Consider the following 20,160-nt stretch of genomic DNA (forward strand, 5'->3'; position numbering starts at 1 on the left):
CCAGCAGTCCACATCCTCACCAACGTCTGTTGTTGCCGAGTTGTTAATGTTAGCCATTCTGACAGGTGTGAGGTAGCATCCCATTGTGGTTTTGATTTGTGTTTCCCTGATGATGAGTGATGTTGAGCATTTTTTCATGTGTCGGTTGGCCGTCTGGATGTCTTCTTTGGAGAAGTGTATTCATGTCTTTTGCCCGTTTCTTCACTGGATTATTTGTTTTTTTGGGTGTTGAGTTTGAGAAGTTCTTTCTAGATTTTGGATACTAACCCTTTATCTGCTGTGTTGTTTACAAACATCTTCTCCCATTCTGTCGGTGGCCTTTTAGTTTTGCCGATTGTTTCCTTCGCTGTGCAGAAGCTTTTTGATGAAGTCGCAGTAGTTCATGTTTGCGTTTGTTCCCCTTGCCTCCGGAGACGCGTTGAGTAAGAAGTTGCTGCGGCTGAGGTCAAATAGGTTTTTGCCTGCTTTCTCCTCCTGTCTTAACATTGAGGGCTTTCATCCATTTTGAGTTTATTTTTGTGTCTGGTGTAAGGAAGTGGTCCAGGTTCATTCTTCTGCATGTCGCTGTCCAGTTTTCCCAGCACCACTTGCTGAAGAGACTGTCTTTATTCCATTGGATATTCTTTCCTGCTTTTTCAAAGATTAGTTGGCCATACATTTCTGGGTTCTCTATTCTGTTCCATTGATCTGAGTGTCTGTTTTTGTGCTGGTACCATACCGTCTTGATGATGACAGCTTTGTAGTACAGTTTGAAGTCTGGGGTTGTGATGCCTCCTGCTTTGGTTTTCTTTTTCAAGATTGCTTTGGCCATTCGGGGTCTTTTCTGGTTGGAGTCGGGCAGATTTTGTTCTTGTTGTTTCTTTTTGACTTTTTAGTGGAGAGTGACCCGAATATTAATACTGGTTGTGTTGTGGAAGACTCACACTTTAGAAAAAAAAAAAATCTAATTACAGACAACCTGCAGAGCACATCTTTCATTCTTTCCCTGTCTTCTGAGAACAACTACCATAAGATTTATGTGTTGAAGAGTAATGCTTTAAGATAAATAATGTGTAGCTTTAACGGAAATAGACCGAATAAATATTTGTGTAGATAAGGCTAGGAGTAAGTCAGGATAAATGAATGAAAGAGAATAAGTCTTTGAATATACCTTATTTTTTTGAGAGAGAGAGAGAGAGAGCGAGCAAGTGCACATGCATGGTTGCTTGAGAGCTGGGGAGAGGGGCAGAGGGAGACCGGGAGAGAGAATCCCAGGCAGGTGCCATGCCCAGTCTGGAGCCTGATGCGGGGCTCCGCCTCTCAATCCCGAGATCATGACCTGAGCCGAAATCAGGAGTCGGGCGCTTAACCAACTAAGCTACCCATTCGCCCCTCCTTGAATATACCTTATGAAGCTGTTAAAATTATATTATACGTTACTTGGCAAATTTTATTGAGTACTTTCCTTTTAGGACGCATTGTACTAGGATCCTGAAAGGGAAAGGAGCATGATCGTTTTGCCAGATTGAGATACCGCTGGATGGTGCCTGGTCCATAGATGCGCAGTGCACCCCAGGTGAACGAAGTTGGATGAACTCAGATGCGCCATCAAAGTGGCATGAATACCGGCTTTAGAAGAGGGACAGAGAATTCCCGTTTAGGATGATCAGAGGCAGCTCTGTGAAGGAGGTGGTAATTGAGATGGACCTTTGAAGGATGTTTGCCATTGGTGCCAGTTAGGGTGAGGAAGGGGCGAGCGAGGGGATAGGTAACGTTATGGGTGAGGGGTCTTGTAGGACACGTCCTCCTGGGAGTCTTCTGCTCTCTGCTTGTGATAATACACGCCTGGTGGACAGAAATCAAACATTGTATAAAGAAAACTTTAAGGGGCGCCTGGGTGGCTCAGTCGGTTAAGCGTCCGACTTCGGCTCGGGTCATGATCTCGCGGTCTGTGAGTTCGAGCCCTGCTTTGGGCTCTGTGCTGACAGCTCAGAGCCTGGAGCCTGTTTCAGATTCTGTGTCTCCCTCTCTCTCTGGCCCTCCCCCGTTCATGCTCTGTCTCTCTCTGTCTCAAAAATAAATAAGCGTTAAAAAAAAAAAAATTAAAAAAAAAAAAAAGAAAACCGAGGGGCGCCTGGGTGGCTCAGTCTGTCAGTGCAGAGCCTGCTTGGAAATCTCTCTCTCTCCCCCTCTCTCTTTCTCTCTGCCCTTCCCCTCCTCAAAATAAATAAATAAACTTCAAAAAAAAAAAAAAGAAAACTATGAAAGCCCCTCTCCACGATGACGGTTCATGATTCATAGGGATCATGGATTTTTTTCATTGAATATTATTTCGGGATTTATAAATCTCTTGGTGTTCATTTATTGATACAACCTATCCCAAGTCCCATGATACCAAGGCTCAGAATCTCTGCAGAAAGCCATGACCAGGGACAAATACAGTCCTTTCCATTTCACAGAAATCTCAGAATTTCATTGCATTGCCCAGTTTTATTCCTTCTAGGGCTCGAGCCCAGCTCAGTGTTCTAGGAACGTGTCCCACTGAAGGAGGTGTCAAGGACAGAAGGTGTTAGGTGGGTTGGACTCTTCCCTAGCAAGCCCTGCTGCCCGTTCCCTAGGCCAGAGTTAAGGCCGAATGCTGACCATAGCAGGACCTCATGGCTTTCTCTGTGCTGGCAGCTTTGGTGCCCTGATTTTCCCTGGTTTCCGTCGTCGTGGCCATAAGAGCCGAGCTGGTGGCTGTTGTGGAGGAAGGGCCGGAATCTCAGGTATCAGGAGTTTGGGGTCCAAGGTCGTGCTGCTCATGGCATCATCTCTAGAACTGGAGTCAGAGTCAAGGAATGGAAGGGTGTGCGTGCTGGGTTGTGTTAAAGATACAGATTCCAGGGCCTCCCCTCTTACTGACTGAATCAGAATCTCCAATGGGTGTGGTCTAGGGATCTAATTCTCACGCACCCTAAAGATTGGAGACTGCTGATCTGGGAGAAGTAAGCGTGTATGGTAAGGGTGGATTGAGAAAATGGAATAATGGTTAGTGGGGAGGGTGGAGAGCCTCTTTGTTTAAATCTCAGTATTTTTTGTCATTGTTTATATATTAGGACGGATTAAAAAAGAGAACACAAAGCCAGTGAATAGGGAAGGTGTGGACCCCCCTGTCCACCAGCTGAATTACTGAGTGCTGGCGAATAGGAAATGATGCTACATACAGACCCCAGTCCCTAACTTTAGCCAGATGCTGGTCTGTTTTTGTAGCATGACGTGGCTATTTTTACATGTTCCTTGTGCCATCTGATCTGCGTATTATTAAAACTGAGAGTCTCATTTGCCAAGAAACAATTAAGAGGCAGCACTGGAGGCGAACAACAGACTGAGATCAGCTGGGTGGATGCTGGGGTTGATCAGCCAGAAGAGTAAGCGGGCAGAGGCCACAGCCGGGGAACTAAAAGCTGAGAACTCAGAAGAAACCTTCGTGCATGACTTTTCAACGTGTTTGCCAAATGGGTGCTTGGAGAGTATTGGCTGGCCCATCGGTGTGGTGTGTCTGGTGCGGCTCTCCCATCCCATGAGGGGGCTCGAACCTGCCTGCGCTGCCCGCCCGTCGTAGCCCTTCCCACAGGACTTCCCTCCCTCGGCGTGTTTGTCGGGAGATGTACTCGGAGAGTCCCGGGAAGTTTGGGAAGACAGGATTCTCTGTGTGAGGATTTGAAGAATTTTTACTGGGGACGTAAACGCACAAATCGATGAAGAGACTTGACGTTTAAATAGTTACGTCATGGACGAAGGAAATTAATATAACCTGACTATAAATGTGGAGTAAAAAATATCAGCTTAGATTATGGTTGATCAGAACAGATTTTCCCATGATAAGGAATCAAAAACGTGTATATTTTTTTGTTTTTAATGGAAGGCACTCATTTTTTACAAAAAGTGACTTATGGAGGGATGGAGGGGGACAAAGTGGAAAAGAAGAGTTCTGTTCTTCACTCATGTTGTGTGTGTGAGGACTGGCATGCCCTCCCCTTGACTGCTTCCTGGTGGAAGGAATCCGAGTTCTGCATCTGAAACTTGCTTCCTTCACGGAGGCCTTCAGTTCAGACGTTTCCCACTGCACACGCGCACTCGGCTCTGCCTGCGTGGGGGGTGGGGGGGGGCAGGGATTCAGTTATTCCCCTTTGGCAGACTTTGTTTGTTTTCCTTCTTTTTAATTCAGTTCCTTGGTGGCACCATCCACGTTTCAAGTTCTCGGGTGCCGCCTGTTGCCGCGAGCTGCCGTTACCGCGCTGTGCGCACTAGGACGTTTCCTCTGTCGCCGAATGTTCTGCCAGACGGCTCTTATCTAACGTCCTGGAAAAAATACCACCTTCGTGTGACGATTCTGTAATCCAGTGACTCTTCACAGGTTTTATTTAGCGATCGTGGCATCAGCATTGGAGAAAGTTAGGTTGGAGAGAAACACCAGGATTCCTCCTATGCCCTCACATCACAAAATGTGTACTATTTTTGTATATTTTTAGTTCTTTTTCTTCTATTGTCCATTTATTTAATTAATTTATTTTTTAAATTTATTATTTTTTAATGTTTAGTTATTTTTGAGAGAGAGACAGAGCTCGAGAGGGAGAGGGGCAGAGAGACAGGGAAAGACAGAATTGGAAGCAGGCTTCAGGCTCCGAGCTGCCAGCACAGAGCCTGACGTGGGGCTCGAACTCATAAACCGCGAGATCATGACCTGAGCCGAAGTCGGACACTTAATTGGCCACCCAGGTGCCCCCCAAATTTTTTTTTTAATTTTTACTGTTTATTTTATTTTTGAGAGAGAGACAGGGTGCAAGTGGGGGAGGAGCAGAGAGAGAGGGAGACACACAGAATTTGAAGCAGGCTCCAGGTTCCGAGCTGTCAGTGCAGAGCCCGACGTGAGGCTCAAAACTCACGAACTGTGAGATCATGACCTGAGCCAAAGTCGGATGCTCAACCAACTGAGCCACCCAGGTGCCCCTATTTTTAGTTATGTTGAGTCTTATTGTAGGGGCATACTTTTTCATACTAAGGATTATTACATGTGTGTTATATTTTGTCATATGTGAACATTCATGAGGTGGTTACATGTTTACATTTTGTACATGTACACTATTTTATACTAAGGCATCGTAACTGTAGTCACTCCTTAATCACTGGGCATCAAAGTCATGTTTTTATCACTATCTGTGCTTTTTTGTTTTTGGAGAGAGAGAGCATTAATCAGGGGAGGGGCAGAGAGAGAGGGAGACACAGAATCTGAAGCAGGCTCTAAGCTCCCAGCTGTCAGCACAGAGCCCGACACAGGGTTCAAACCCATGAACTTCGAGATCATGACCTGAGCCAAAGTCGGATGCTTAAGTGACTGAGCCACCCAGGCACCCCTGTTATGATGTTTTTAAAGTTTATTTCTTTATTTTTGAGAGAGCGTGCAAGTGAGGGAGGGGGGGAGAGAGAGAATCCTAAGCAGGCTCCATACTGTCAGCATGGAGCCCGACACGGGGCTCGAACTCTCGAACCGTGAGATTATGACCTGAGCCGAAGTCAGACGCTTAATGGACTGAGCCCCACAGGTGCCCCATCCATGCTTTTGTGTAAGTAGTTTTACAAAAGTGTTATTTTGAGTTGCACTACTCAAAGTATGGTTGCTGAGATAAATTACATGTTTAGCTTTCTGGCTTTTGCTACAGTTTTGGCAGATTGAAGTCTTTTTCAAAGGAAGGAAAGAACTTGGCTTTTTGGAGAGAGTAGGTGAGATGTGTCAGCTGTGGGAAATGAGCTATGCAGTTCATTGGGGGAGAAAAAGAAGTTATTTAAAAACTTAAGAATAAATGTGCTTTATTGGAATAGATTCTGGCAATGCTGAAAATCTTAAATTTTCACTAGAGATGGGAGTTCGGAGTGGAAACTAAGCATTTGCAATAATTTTTTTTCCTAGATGAGGCCGATGATGATGACGATCCAGAATATAACTTCTTGGAAGATCTTGATGAACCAGATACAGAGGATTTCCGCACTGACCGGGCAGTGAGAATCACCAGTGAGTCTGCGTTTACTATGAACCGGCTTCGGGCTGTTCCGCATCTGCTTTTGTTTACTTTGTAGATTTTTGAGGGTGGTGTTTACAACCCATCTGAGTTAAGACATTTGAGCTTACTCTTCCCATTTAATTCTGTAACTCTTTAAACATATATATATCTGCAAGCCTATGAGTCATTCGTTTGTGCATCTCATAGTCGCGCACTGCGGCCAACATCTGGCAGAGAGCGTTCCTAGGATGCCACAGTGAATAAGGAATGGCCTCTGCCCTGTAAGACATCAGCTCAATAGTGGATGCAAACAGAAAAAGTTACAATACAAAATGACAAGTGCTACAATAGGTTGTATATAAGGTTACTAGTGGCCTAGAGAGGGTATAATCTCCTAGTGGATGGTGTGCAGTAGGGTGGCTGGGCTGGGGAAGAACGCACATGATGAGAAGTTTCATCTCAGTTTTGAAGGAAGAGTAAGAAATTTTGGGTGGGAGGTGCCTAGCATGTGACTCTTGATCTTAGGGTTGTAAGTTCAAGCCCCACATGGGGTGTAGAGATTGCTTAAAAATAAAATCTTATAAAAAAGATTTGGGGTGAATGGGGACCGATGGATGTTGCAAATAGGCAGAAGAGTGTTCACAAACCACAGGATTGTGAAGCAACAGAACTGCATTTGGAAACTAGTAAGGAGTTTGGTGTGGAAGGTGAGCAGTGTTCAGATCCTGGAGAACCTTGAATTTGCGTTTTAATCTGTTCAAAAGGAGAGCTCAGAGTTTTAGGCAAGAAACTAATAGGAACTGATTGGGATTTTAGAAATACTACTTTGGGAGCGCCTGGGTGGTTCAGTGAGTATCTGACTCTTGATTTCGGGTCAGGTCATAATGTCAGTGTTGTGAGATCAAGCCCCCCATCGGGCTCTGCACTGAGTGTGGAGCCTGCTTAAGATTCTCTCTGCCCCTCTCCCCTGCTCGCTCACTCTCTGTCCTTTAAAAACAAAAAAAGAGGGGCACCTGGGTGGCTCAGTCAGTTGGACGTCTGACTTCGGCTCAGGTCATGATCTCACAGTTCGTGGGTTCGCGCTCCGCGTCGGGCTCTGTGCTGACAGCTCAGAGCCTGGAGCCTGTTTCAGATTTTGTGTCTCCCTCTCTCTCTGTCCCTCCCCTGTTCATGCTCTGTCTCTGTCTCAAAAATAAACGTTGAAAAAAAAAATTAAAAAAAAACCCAAAAATAAAAACAAAAAAAGAAAAATACTTTTTTTTTTTTTTAACGTTTATTTATTATTGAAAGACAGAGAGAGTTAGAGCGTGAGCAGGGGAGGGGCAGAGGGAGAGGCAGACACGGAATCCGAAGCAGGCTCCAGGCTCCGAGCTGTCAGCACAGAGCCTGACGCATGGCTCGAACTCACAAACTGCAAGATCATGACCTGAGCTGAAGTTGGATGCTTAACTGACTGAGCCACCCAGGCGCTCTGAAAAATACTACTTTGATTTAACACCAATTTAATGTATTAATTCGGTGGGTAAAGAGAGAAAGATTAGAGGCACGAAGAACAGTTAAATGACTTGGCTGGAGACGTTTTTTAAAAATTATTTCGTTGGCTATGTTAGCGATGATAGAAAACATATATTTCAGGAAGTATTGACTTTTATTTACTTATTTACTTAGAGAAAGAGAGATAGAGCACGAGTGGGGGAGAGGCAGAGAGAGAGAGGGGGAGGGAGAGGATCCCAAGCAGGCCCCTTGCTCAGCGAGGAACCTGATGCAGGGCTCAATCCCATGACCCTGGGATTATGACCTGAGCCAAAATGGAGAGTCAGGTGCTCCACCAACTGAGCCACTCAGGGCCCCCAAGCTTTCTATTCTTGATCTCAGCTCAGGTCTTGATCTCAGGTTTGTGAGTTCAAGTCCTATGTTGGGCTTGGTGCTGGGCGTGAAGCCTGCTTAAAACATAAAAAAATTTTTAAAATGTGGAATGCCATTTCTTTTAGGAAGATCTTCCCTTATTTGGTATGTTAGGACAAAGTTAGAGGAAGCATCGAAAGGATTCAAAGTGTAGACTGAAAAGGCTTGAGGACTTAGGCTTTGAGAAAGCTGGAGGGGAGTCGAGGAAACTATGAGAAAAACCAAGAATGTCTAGTGTCAGAAACCAAGGGATGAGTTGTTCCAGGAACCACTGGCCCACGTATCTGGTGATGAGACATGTCTGCCGGGTGCTGGGAAGATCTCCTTCCAGCGTGGCTCCCGGCCGGGCGCATGCTTGTCTTCCCTTTTCATCTGTCACTTTCTTCCATTTACAGAGCATTTCTCAGGAAGACCTTCCCAGTTAGGACTGTTCTTGCTTTGCGATTCCCCCGACTTTATGTGTCCTTAGTGACCACCTCATGGTTGCCCGGGTCCTAACCATCTTATCCCCAGGCCTGTAGCTTCTTTGGGAGTGTCTCCTGTTTGCAGTCGTGGGTTTTGCCAGCCAAATAGTGAACATCTCTGGGATGCCTAGATGAAGGGTCGTCCTCTCTTGTTGTAGGGTTGTGATCCTAAGTAAAAACTGAGGTAGAATTCCGGTTTTATTCCTACCCTGTATCCTCTGATGTGTGACGTTATCATATTATGATCCGTATAAGAGGACGTGTCCTTACCCGGATGACAAACATTTAAAAACTAAGTGTAGAATCACAGAGTTTGGAAAGCTTCACGTGGTCATGTATTTTCCTCCCACTTGAGGGTGTGTTTGTAGCTCCTGTGATGTGGCCTTTTCATCTGTGGGTGACCCCAGTGTCAGGGAGCTTCTCAGTGGTGAGGGTGGCGCGTCCCAGTGCTGAGCGCTGAGCGCCTCCTAACATTTTCCCTCCGGAACCTGGGTGTGCCCTTGTACTTCTGTTTGTCCCAAGTGTGCATAGTAAGAGATGTTCCTTTCCCTACGTTTTTTCTTTGCTGTGTCAAACGTACTGTTTCTTCAGTTCTCCAAACGTAGTTGCCCTAGTCAGCTTCGTCTGCGTTCTGGCCTTTATTTCTTTAAAAAAAAAATTTTTTTTTAATGTTTGTTTATTTTTGAGAGAGAGAGACAGAGCGTGAGCGGGGGCAGGGCAGAGAGAGAGGGAGACACCGAATCCGAAGCAGGCTCCAGGTTCCGAGCTGTCAAGCACAGGGCCCAACACGGGGCTCAAACTCATGGACCGTGAGATCATGACCTGAGCTGAAGTCGGACGCTCAACCAGCTGAGCCACCCACGTGCCCCATGGCCTTTATTTCTTATAAACTTCTCTCCCATTGCATTTTCTTATGGAACTTCTAAAAACTACGTAGAAAAGTTGAAAGAATTGTACATTGAACATCCACATACCCACCACCTAGGTTCTGTAATTCACTTTTAATCTATCTGTTTTATCCTAAGCAGCTGCATCCGGCTCTCTTTCCATCTGTCAATCCATGTGGGTTATTCTCATGCTGATTTCAAAGTGGGCTGGAGACACCAGCATTCTTCACTCTAAACATTTCAGCATGCGTATCATTAATTAGAGTTCAGTATTTATCTACAGTTTTTTTTAAGTTTATTTATTTATTTTGAGAGAGCGAGAGAGAGGGAGAGAGAGAGAGAGAATCCCAAATAGGCTGTGCACTGTCAGCACAGAGCCTGACCGTGGTTCTTGATCTCACGACTGTGGGATCATGACCTGAGCCGAAATCAAGAGTCGGACGCTTAACCAACTGAACCGCCCAGGCGCCCCTCTACAATTTCTCTTTTTAGGTAAATTTATACACAATGTATTACACAAAATTTTAGTGTAGCGTTCAGTGAGTCTTGACATGCTTCCACGTGTGTAATAATCCCCTGTGGGAATATGGAACTGTCACCCCAGGAGGCTCCGTCATGCCCCTTCCAACCCAGCCTCCCCGAAGCACCTGCTGTTCTGATTTTTTTCAGTAACAGGTTAGATTTGCCTGTTTCAGAAGTTCATGTATATGCTCTGTTGTGTAGAGCTTCTTTCTTTCACTCAGCACGCGGTTTTTGAGATTCATCTGTTTGCAAGTATCATTGCTTTTTTCCTTCCATCGCTGTGCAGGATTCTGTTGTATAAATACACCTCTTTGGTCATCTGTTTTTTTATCTGTTCCCAGGTGTTAACGGACACTTGGGTTTTTCTGAGTTTTTGCTATGTTGAATGAAGTGCTCTGAACTTTCTTGTTTCAAGACAGATGATTCCTTTGTCTTGGGGCAGCTGTCCAGGAGATGAATCCCTGGTCATAGGGTAGATGTGTGCTTAGTTCTAGAGGGAATTATCAGACCTTTTGTCAAAGTGGATTTCATTGTCCTTCTCATGGATTTGCATGGCTCTTTCTGCCATCTCCGAGGGGCTCTTACAGAGATGGTCACAGACCTGCCTCAGTCCCCTGGACCCGGCCTGTGACTCTGCACTCATTCAGTGACAGGCTTGCCTTCTTGGATAGTCGCATGGTTTTGGAGTGGCTGTGTCATATTAAACTTGAGGTCAGCCAAAGTATTCACATCTTTTTCAGATTGTTTTGAGCCATTTCACCTTTTCATCCATTTAAGAAACTGATTTTTGGGGTGCCTAGGTGGCTCAGTCGGTTGAGCGTCCGACTTTGGCTCGGGTCATGATCTTGCGGTCGGTGAGTTTGAGGCCCGCGTCTGGCTCTGTGCTGTCAGCACAGAGTCTGGAGCCTGCTTGGGGTTCTGTGTCTCCCTCTCTCTCTGCCCCTCCCCTGCTTGCGCTCTGTCTCTGTCTCTTAAAAATAAATAAACATTTTAAAAAAATTAAAAAACACCCTGATTTCGAAGAATCCTAAATGTAAGACTTTAAAGTTGTCAAGTTTCACCCAATTAATTTGACAACACGTGGGGTTTTAAGTCTGTCATCAGTTGGTCTAGCAGTCCCTTCCAGCTTTATATGATTTACAGATGTGATAAGTGTGTTTTTTGGGTCTTCTGGGTCATTGATGCAGTTGCTTGATGGTTTAGGTTCTGTCTTGACTGCACTCAGTAGTCCAGGACAGGACTGGATTTACGTTACGGGAAGGTCATCTGGCTTATGTTCCTGTACGTCTTCCCAGCAGAACTTTCCGAAGGGTCCGTTCGTTCTGTCATGTGTCCCCAAGCATCTGGAACAGGGACTGAGCATAGCTGGTATTCAGGACGCGTTTTTGAATGAATGAATGAATGATAGCCATGACGATTTTATCAAATGTCTTGCTGAAAACAAGACATACTGTCTTCTTGGAATTCCCTCTAATTGGAAAACAAAACTAACTTGAGCCAACAACTCTGTGTGGCTTTTTTTTTCCAGAGAAGGAAGTGAATGAACTCATGGAAGAGCTGTTTGAAACTGTGAGTAAATGGTCCTTGAGTGGGGACTCGGGGTGGTGGATGTGGACTCACCAGCGAGCTCTGGCCTTTGGTCCCGGGGCTCTCCGTCCGGGAGGGTGGTTTGACCAAGCCAGTGCAGGGCCCTCGGGAGAGAGTATGGTGGGAGGAGAGTTTCGCTAACTAGTAAACTTTGAGTACCCATATATGGGTTCTTCCTAGTAAAGTCCCCCCTGCAGACTTTGGGTGGCCTCCCCAACTGTCATTCATCATCCTTAAAGATTGCAGATGAGTTCTGGGATATTCTGGGCACAGATAGTTAGCCTTTCTCATAAACCTGTCTCTTAAAAGATATTGCTCTGTCTTCACCACTGCAAGTGGTCGATTGAGACACTTTGTTCCTGACCTAACGGTCAGCCGTGTGCACGATCGTGGGCGCTCTGAAGTGAGGACGTGTGAGGAAGCTCCTGCCTGCAGTCCTCCCTCCCCTCCTGCCGCTGGGTGACACGCACATGCCCTTCCCCTCTGCCCACAGTTCCAGGACGAGATGGGACTGTCCAACGTGGAGGATGACGGCCCAGAGGAGGAGGAGCGCGTGGCTGAGCCCCGGCCTAGCTTCAACACCCCTCAAGCCCTGCGGTAGGCTAGCCAGAGACGTTGAGGCGCAGAGGGGAGAAAAGCGTGTTTTCAGACGCTCGGGTTCCCGGTTTCCCGTTGCTAACTCCCCGCTGTCACTGATGGAAGGAGGGTCTCCCGTGAATCAGTCTCCTTGCTATGGGGCAGCACAGCCACAGACCAGGCTGCGTCTGTTTGGGAAGGGAGAGAAAACAGTAGCTGGCGTCCATAGCAGCCTCTCCAGGTGAGTGGTGCTGGAGCGGTGCGAGGACTCGGTGGCCAGCCACAGAAACCACCCCCGGTCATACTAGCCTTGTGTCCCTTTTGTTCTCCTCATTGGCCGTTGACGTTGTGTCAGTGTTAGTGACAGTCTGTGGCTGCGGCAGTAGGCGAGCAGCCCGCGAACCAGCTGCAGTCACGCCCGGGGCTTGGAGTCGCACTGCCCCTCCACCCCCACGTGTGACGGGTCTGCACGGTCCATCTGGGCTGTAGTGTGTTGTCCATTCTTTCTGCGTAGCAGCACATGTGGTCAGGTGACTGGCTGGTGGTCAGGGTGTGCTCTGTGCCTGGGTGGTGCTGTGTGTGAGCTTAGCAGCGTGACCTGATCGGAGAGCTTGGGAGCCATCGGAAAGCTAGGCCTTCAGGGAACGGGCAATTTAGTACAGGAAACAAGGTCTGCTGACCGTTCCATAAAAGCCCGAAATACACGCCATTATAATAAATACCATAATATAATTACAACACAATCTCGGGATAGCCTCCCCCTCCCTTTTTTGTTTTTAACCTTTATTGAGGTATAATTTTCTTTACTGTTTATTTTTGAGAGAGTGTGAGTGGGGGATGGACAGAGAGAGGGGAGACAGAGGGTCGGAAGTGGGCTCCATGCTGTCATCAGAGAGCCCGATGTGGGGCTTGAACTCATGAACCATGAGATCATGGCCTGAGCCAAAGTTGGACGCTCAACCCGCTGATGAGCCACCCGGGCGCCCTCTTATTCAGGTATAATTGACAAAATTGTAAGATACTGAAAGTGTGCTACATGGTGATAGGATAAAAGTTTACATTGTGAAAGATCCTCCCCCCCCCCCCCCCATCGAGTTAGGGAACACTTTATCATTTCACCTGTTTACTTTTTTGGGGGGAAACATTTTTGACATTGCTAAGAGTCTTTCTTTGACCCACTTTCTGAGTTCATAATGCAGTTGATTTGTGAACATGCTTTGGTCGCAGGGAAAGTGAGCCATCGGTGTCCCCCTTGTCAGCCACCTGAGCGATACTTTGTAAAACCAGCTGCGGGCTGTTTGTGCTTCATCCACGTTTCTCGTGCGTCTGCTCCTCTGTTGTTCTGCCAGGAGCACAGACAATGGAGTTTTCAGATCTCAGGAAACATTGTACCCAGGCCTGTGCCATGACTTTAGGTTTTTAGCCTGTGCCTGCTAAAAACTGTGAAAGGAAACATAGTGTTTATCTCCAGAGGCTACAGAAAAGTTACCATGTAGCTGTTGTTACTCTTGTTGCCACGTAGAGATTTCATACTTGCTGGAGCTGGTTGTGTCCGGACTGCACAGAACCCCGGTCCTGCCTTAATCCTGGAGTGCGGGGGCTCTGCCTCAGAACTGGCCTGGGAGCTAGGCATGTGGGTGCTTCAGCCCTGGATGGCCGCTCTCAGGAGGCGGGGGCCGGTCCCACAGCCGAGGGGAGGGATTTGGGCTAGAAGGGGAGGTGCTCACGGGCAGGCAGGGCGATACTTGAACCAGCCTCTCACTGTGTTTCCCAGCTGTCCTGTGGTTTAGTGGATCCCTTCACACTAGGTCTTGGTCAGAAAGGAAGGCAGGGCAGCCTAGATGGATGGGAGTGGCAGGAGGGCAGAAGCCGAACCTGGGGTGTGGTCCTGTGTGAGTGAGGGAACAGATGCTGGGTTTGGAGAAGATTCCGTGTCACCGTTAGGGACACGTCCCAGGTTAATTGTGGATGTCAGGAGGCCCCAAGGATGAGGGGCTCCTCCCGCTGGCTCCCGGACTCCTTTGTTATCCAGACATGTCTCTGTTCCTAGATTTTTGTCTAACTTCTCCTTCATTTGTGTATTATGTAGAGGACTAATCGTGGAAGAATGAGGGGGCAGTGCAGTTCGGGACCATCTTATTTGAATTTTTGCTAACAGCTTATGCTAACAGACTTGGATAGACTGGGAGTTTGTTGGCTGAAGTGGGATGTGGGAGTCGGCGGAAGGTGGAAGTTACGCAGACTCTTAGCCCGCCGTCGTCGGGGGGACTTGGACGTGCTGGGGACCTAAGGAATGTTCACGTGCGGTCACCTCCCTGTCGGGGATAGGTTTGAGGAACCACTGGCCAACTTGCTAAATGAGCAGCACCGCACGGTGAAGGAGCAGCTTGAACAGCTGAAGGTGAAGAAGTCTTCGGGCAGACAGCAGCAGGAGGTCGAGAGGGCGAAGCCCCAGAACGAGAAGGTCCACCAGACGCTGACTCTAGACCCGGCGCAGAGGCGGCGGCTTCAGCAGCAGATGCAGCAGGTAAGACCCCTCGGCGAGGCCGGCGCCGGATCGTCCGCGGCCCGCCACTGAAGCGGTGGTCTGAATATCCGGAGCAGGTGGCTCGATGTGCCTTGGAATCAGAGGGCCGCGGCCTTCTCATCGCTTAGGCCCTCGGAAGGCACCGTGTTTGTACCTGTAGGGCTCAGGCAAGAGCACTCGTGCACGTGGCCACCCTTGACATTAGGATCACAGGTTTCTGTCTCTCCTAATCCGTTCTGAACTGAACAGCCTCACTTCCCGGAGGAGTTTTTTTCTTCTTCCTAATTTCAGTCCCTCTGGTCTGAGGCTAAGATTCCTCTGGCTCTGTCATTTTGCTGGAGGAACATCTCTGAGAGACTCACACCACGCGAAGGTGCCATCTCCTCGTCTCTTCGGAAAGCAGAGCGTGTGGTCGAGTGGCAGACGTCTTGGGAGAGCCTTCCGGGTCCCTGGAGTGACAACCTCCTAACGTGTCGCTGTGTCGTTTCCTTTCCCTCCTCAGCACGTGCAGCTCTTGACGCAGATTCACCTTCTCGCCTCCTCCAACCCCAACCTCACTTCGGAGGCCAGCACCACCAGGATATTTCTCGTAAGGCTCCACGTGTCCTTCCCTCTACAGACTTGGGGGTCGGTTAGCCTGGGAGGTCGCTTCGCAGAGATGCTCACCCGCCACCGTCTGCGTTCATTCTTGTCTCCTGCACACGTTGGCAGCTACTCCTGTGGCTTCCTGCGTTTGCCAAGAGAGCATGAGGCTCTGACCCCCAGAAAGACCAGAGAGCCATCCGGTTTTCTTAGGACTGTTCTGTGACTTTTTTGTTGGGCTTTCTTCCTCATCTTTAGACTTACCCTGACTTCTTAGGTTTTCCATACTTCTGTTCTTTTTACTGAATTCATTGTCCGTTCATCTGGCTCAATAGCTACGTGTATAGGATTAATTTCGGTTCTGACATTTTTAAGCATTTTGGAGCAAAGGGTTTTAATTTTGAATTGTCTAGGTGTTATTCAGAGAAACCAAAAGAAAGTTTAAAATTTTTTTTTTTTTAACGTTTATTTATTTTTGGGACAGAGAGAGACAGAGTATGAACGGGGGAGGGGCAGAGAGAGAGGGAGACACAGAATCCGAAACAGGCTCCAGGCTCCGAGCCATCAGCCCAGAGCCCGACGCGGGGCTCGAACTCCCGGACCGCGAGATCGTGACCTGGCTGAAGTCGGACGCTTAACCGACTGCGCCACCCAGGCGCCCCGAAAAGAAAAAGTTTTTAAAAGTAATTGTTCTCACTCTTGAGAACCTTAGTTCTAGCTGGGGAGCCAGACTGCGCATCCTGCGGGCCGGGCGGTGAAACGAGTGTCGGCGCCCCCCCCGGATATCCAAGGGCTCAGCCACAGAGTGCTCTGGGCGGAGTAATTGTAGTGATTGATTTTTACCTGTGTTTACCCTCTAGCTGGAGGGCAGGTCTCCCCTCAGAGGCTGACAGGGGCTCCGCTAGTGCTAGTCGTCTGGGACTGAGGTCTCCTTTGTGCCCTGTCTTCCCAGAAAGAGCTGGGAACCTTTGCTCAGAGCTCCGTCGCTCTCCGCCATCAGTTCAACCCGAGGTTTCAGACCTTGTTCCAGCCCTGTAACCTGCCGGGGGCAGTGCAGCTCGTGGAAGCCTTCAGCACACATGTCAGCGTCGACTGGAGTCCTCGGAAAACGGTCAAGAAGACTGGTACGGGACAGATCTGTTCACTTCTGCCTTTACTTGCCTTGACAAGTGGGAGTCTCATCCCATACCTGGCGTCCTAGCAGACGGGACGTTTATACCCACTGCCTAAGTTCTGGAAGGACGTGACAGTGCTTGGGCTTCCGTGAGGGCCGGGGCGGTGGACAGGACGGTGCAGGGGGCAGAGGTGTGCGCTCCGTGCCGAGAAGTGTCCCAGATAGATGTGAGGGTGGGAAGTAACCACGCGTGAGGTCGGGACAGCCTGGGGTCTGGCAAAGATGAAAGTCAAGTGCTTAAGTTGGTTTGTGGTTAGGGTTTTACTCTCTTTTTCATAAAGAAACTTTTATTTTCCTTCATGGTTGCAATGGTGTCTCCATTTTGAATGAAATGTTGATTTGGGGATTAGGCACAAATCAGACGTGTTGAACATTTGCCACGTTCGAGAATTCTGAAGATGGTGCTGGCTGGCTTTCTACCTTGCATCGCTGAGTAGTTTGTGAGAAAATGTGTGCTGTTCCCTTGAATGAAATGATTGCTTCTGATTTGTTTCCTGGGTTAGAAGATTAGTTGTGGTTTGCTCCGGGTGTGTTGGTCTTCGGATTTTCTTTTTAAATCCCTGACGTTTGCAGTGAAGTTGAATATAATTGAGTTTAAGTACACTGTGTCACACACAGGGGTCTCAAACTAGTTTCTTAGCCCTGTGTTGGTAATGAAAACTTGCACACCGTGGTGATAAATGCCGCCTGTGGGGAGATAAAAACATTTGTGGAGGGAGAACCACGAATTCAGTTGTGTTTCCTCTCTGGAGAGGCAGACAGGCCTGGAGTTGAGAGGCTGAGGCAGCAGGACAGAACTGAGACGGAGGTGTCTCACTCCTCCTATGGCTTTTGTTCCCAACCCCAGGAGGACTCTGGGAGGACTTAAGGAAAGTTAAGTAAGAAATCAAATAAAATTTGGAATACCAGGTTTGTGAGGGAGATTGAAGAAGTTCACATCTTACCCTGGAAGAAAGCAAGCATTGTTGAAGGTCACTTATCTTCCAAGGATCTAAAGGGGGAGAGGGGGTAACGACTTTGAGCACACAGTGAGCCGGGTGTTCTCGGTCATCATTGTTGTGAGTGTCCCTGTTACTTAGGGGCTAGGGGTCCCACACGGGAAGGGTGAGAGGACTAGCTGGCAGGAGCTCACGGGGGACTCCCGGCAGGCATGTGTCAGGCCGAGGACGATGGCTGAAACCTTGGGCGAGGCAGGGCGGGAGGGCGGGCTTCCCTAGGGAGGGACGGCTCTAGATAAATGCATCTAGAGAATGCATTCGGAAGCTTTTGTGAAGACCTCTTTTGTTCTAGAATTTCATTTACCACAGGATTTTGTTTTCTCACAGCAGATGAATTTCCCTGTTTGCCAAAGCAAGTGGCTTGGATCCTGGCCACGAGCAAGGTGTTCATGTATCCAGAGCTACTTCCAGTGTGTTCTCTGAAGGCAAAGAATCCCCAGGATAAGATTTTCTTCACGAAGGCCGAGGACAAGTAAGAGTTTACTGTGGGGGAACAGATGCACAGGGTGACCCGAGGAGAACTAGTTGTTTCTCTTGTGCTCAGGGGAGATAGGGCATGTGTCATCAGACATGGACACACAAGGCCAGAAGCAAAGCGGTCTCGCTGGGCCCACTTCTGTGCTGTGTCCGCAGCAGCAGTGCCAGGGGGACTGTTCTTTTTGGGGAACAATGTGCGGTTTTGAAACATTTTTAACTTGTGTTTTGTTTTTGAGTTATTGTAAAAACCAGTCTCATAGTACTGGTAGAAGAAATTTTTCAAAGGAAAAAAAATTAAAAAAAATGTTTTTAAAGTGTCTATTTTTGAGAGAGAGAGACAGAACGTGAGCAGGGGAGGGGCCAAGAGAGAGGGAGACACAGAATCCAAAGCAGGCTCCAGGCTCTAAGCTGTCAGCACGGAGCCCGACGTGGGGCTCGAACTCACGGACCGTGAGATCATGACCTGAGCCAAAGTTGGAAGCTCAACCGACTGAGCCACCCAGGCACCCTGATGTTTTATTTATTTTTGAGAGAGAGAGAGAGGGAGACACAGAATCCGAAGCAGGCTCCAGGCTCTAAGCTGTCAGCACAGAGCCCGATGCGGGGCTCGAACTCATGAACCGGAGATCATGACTTGAACTAAAGTGGGACGCTTAACCGATGGAGCCACCCAGGTGCCCCAGTGGCAAAAAATTTTTATCTGTTATTCTAACCACCCTAAGACAATGATTTTTCTTTTTTTCTTTCCTTTGTGGATTGTTTTTTTTTTTTTTTTTTTTGTAAATTCTCCTGCTGTAGGGCTTGAACTCACAGCCCTGAGATCGAGAGTCACATGCTGTATCCACCTAGCCAGCAAGTGCCTCCAATGATTTTTCTTTTTGCATTTTCCATATAATCTTTATTGGCAATTTAAGTATAATTTTGTTTTGTTTTGTTTTTACCTAACGCCTTGAAATTGTTCTTCTGTACTGTCACATTGTCTTTACTTTTGTTTCTGTGTGTTGTCTTTTAAAGTGATATTTAATGGCCTTACGATAGTCCTTTTATTTGCCACTTTCATTTTTTCTCCTCTCTTGTTTTGCTGTTGTAGCGAGGCTTCCCCAAGGATCTGTGTGCATAGAGCTTTTGAAAGTATTTTGGGTTTACCCCTTTGGGTAAATTGCCAAGTGTGAGGTTATTTGACGAAGGTCACGAACACTTCCACGGCTCTTGATTTGTGCCGTCCACTGCCGTGGCGGCCTGTGGTGTACAGGTGCCGCGGTTGAGTGGGTCGTGTGGGGAGGCGGTTGGTGCTGAGTTTAACGTCACTCAGAGCCCGTTGTTCATCTCATGCTTGTTCCCTGAGCCCCATTCTCCTTCCTTTGCCTTCCTTTGAGCTGAGCAGGTCTTAGAACCTACCAGCTCTCAGGAAACGCCGGCCACTCTGTGTCGACTCACGCAAGAATGAGGTGTGGGAACGGTGGGTCGTACCCCGCGGAGTTCTCTGGGGAGAACTGCCCCGCTGGTCAGCACTGCCCCTCTCTCAGTTTGTTGGCTTTAGGGCTAAAGCACTTTGAAGGGACCAAGTTTCCGAAGCTGCTGATGAGCAAGTACCTCCTCACCTGCAAGACCGCGCACCAGCTGACCGTGCGGATCAAGAACCTCAACATGAACCGCGCGCCCGACAACATCATCAAAGTGAGTGCCTGGCTCCTCCCGCCCCAGCTGGGGGCTCCCGGGCAGCCCTTCCTCCTCTCCAAGTCCCTCGTCCTCCTCTTAGGGCATTTCTCCTAAAAATAAAAGCATCCCAACTCTTAAAATATTTCTTGACCTCATGCTTCCCTCTAGCCGCCTGTCTTCTTGGCCTCCAGCCTTCTTGAAAGGGTGAACGACATTCCACCGTATCCTTGTCCTTGGCTCTTTCTGTCAAAGTTAAAAGTACATACTTCGTAAAAGGTACCTAAGAGCTTTGAAGAGTCGGATAGTTCTGTGAGGCTGATCAGGAAAACTGGTATTTCTCTCTCCGTTTCCTGCTGCCGTTTTGAGGGGTGGCGTGTCTGCCTCCGTGTCCGGGTGGCTTGCGGGTCGTTGCCACCGCTTGACGTTTTGCCCTGAGGCGTCACTTAACTCAAGAGCAACCAGGGCTGCGGAGGCTCAGCCCTCCCCTCCTCCCCGTGCCACAGCCCCTTGTCACCACGTGGCATCTCCTGTTGTCTGGCTTTCCCACGAGACCACAGTTGGCTAGATCGTGTTCAGGGCTCACGTTAAAACGTGATAGCGCGTTGTGAACGCTCCTCGCCGCTGAGCGGTGTGGTCCAGCCTGGTTGCTTGGCTTTTCCTGCGGGCATGTAGTGTTTTGTGGGGTAGTGGTTGCGTTTGGGGGAGTGGGTAGAGCTCGCTCTCAAGGGTGTGTGCTAGCTGGTCAGCACTGGACTTTACCTCCATGTTACAGATCTCCTCTG

General features: G+C 48.2%; 1 protein-coding gene across 5 annotated transcripts in view; it reads left to right on the top strand.

Moving 5' to 3' along the window:
• LOC122476000 (GON-4-like protein) overlaps positions 1 to 20,160 on the top strand; it is a 75,544-nt gene that overhangs the window by 39,742 nt on the left and 15,642 nt on the right. For 4 of the 5 annotated variants that reach the window (XM_043568149.1, XM_043568153.1, XM_043568148.1 and 1 more), the window contains exons 12-19: positions 5,930 to 6,031; positions 11,327 to 11,367; positions 11,879 to 11,982; positions 14,290 to 14,488; positions 14,991 to 15,077; positions 16,023 to 16,194; positions 17,570 to 17,714; positions 19,246 to 19,396. In XM_043568149.1, the coding sequence (XP_043424084.1) occupies positions 5,930 to 6,031; positions 11,327 to 11,367; positions 11,879 to 11,982; positions 14,290 to 14,488; positions 14,991 to 15,077; positions 16,023 to 16,194; positions 17,570 to 17,714; positions 19,246 to 19,396 (1,001 nt within the window). The remainder of the gene's footprint in view (positions 1 to 5,929; positions 6,032 to 11,326; positions 11,368 to 11,878; positions 11,983 to 14,289; positions 14,489 to 14,990; positions 15,078 to 16,022; positions 16,195 to 17,569; positions 17,715 to 19,245; positions 19,397 to 20,160) is intronic. The other variant, XM_043568152.1, reaches the window with a different exon arrangement.

Source organism: Prionailurus bengalensis, chromosome E4 (genome assembly GCF_016509475.1).
Source record: "Prionailurus bengalensis isolate Pbe53 chromosome E4, Fcat_Pben_1.1_paternal_pri, whole genome shotgun sequence".
Classification (NCBI taxonomy): domain Eukaryota; kingdom Metazoa; phylum Chordata; class Mammalia; order Carnivora; family Felidae; genus Prionailurus; species Prionailurus bengalensis.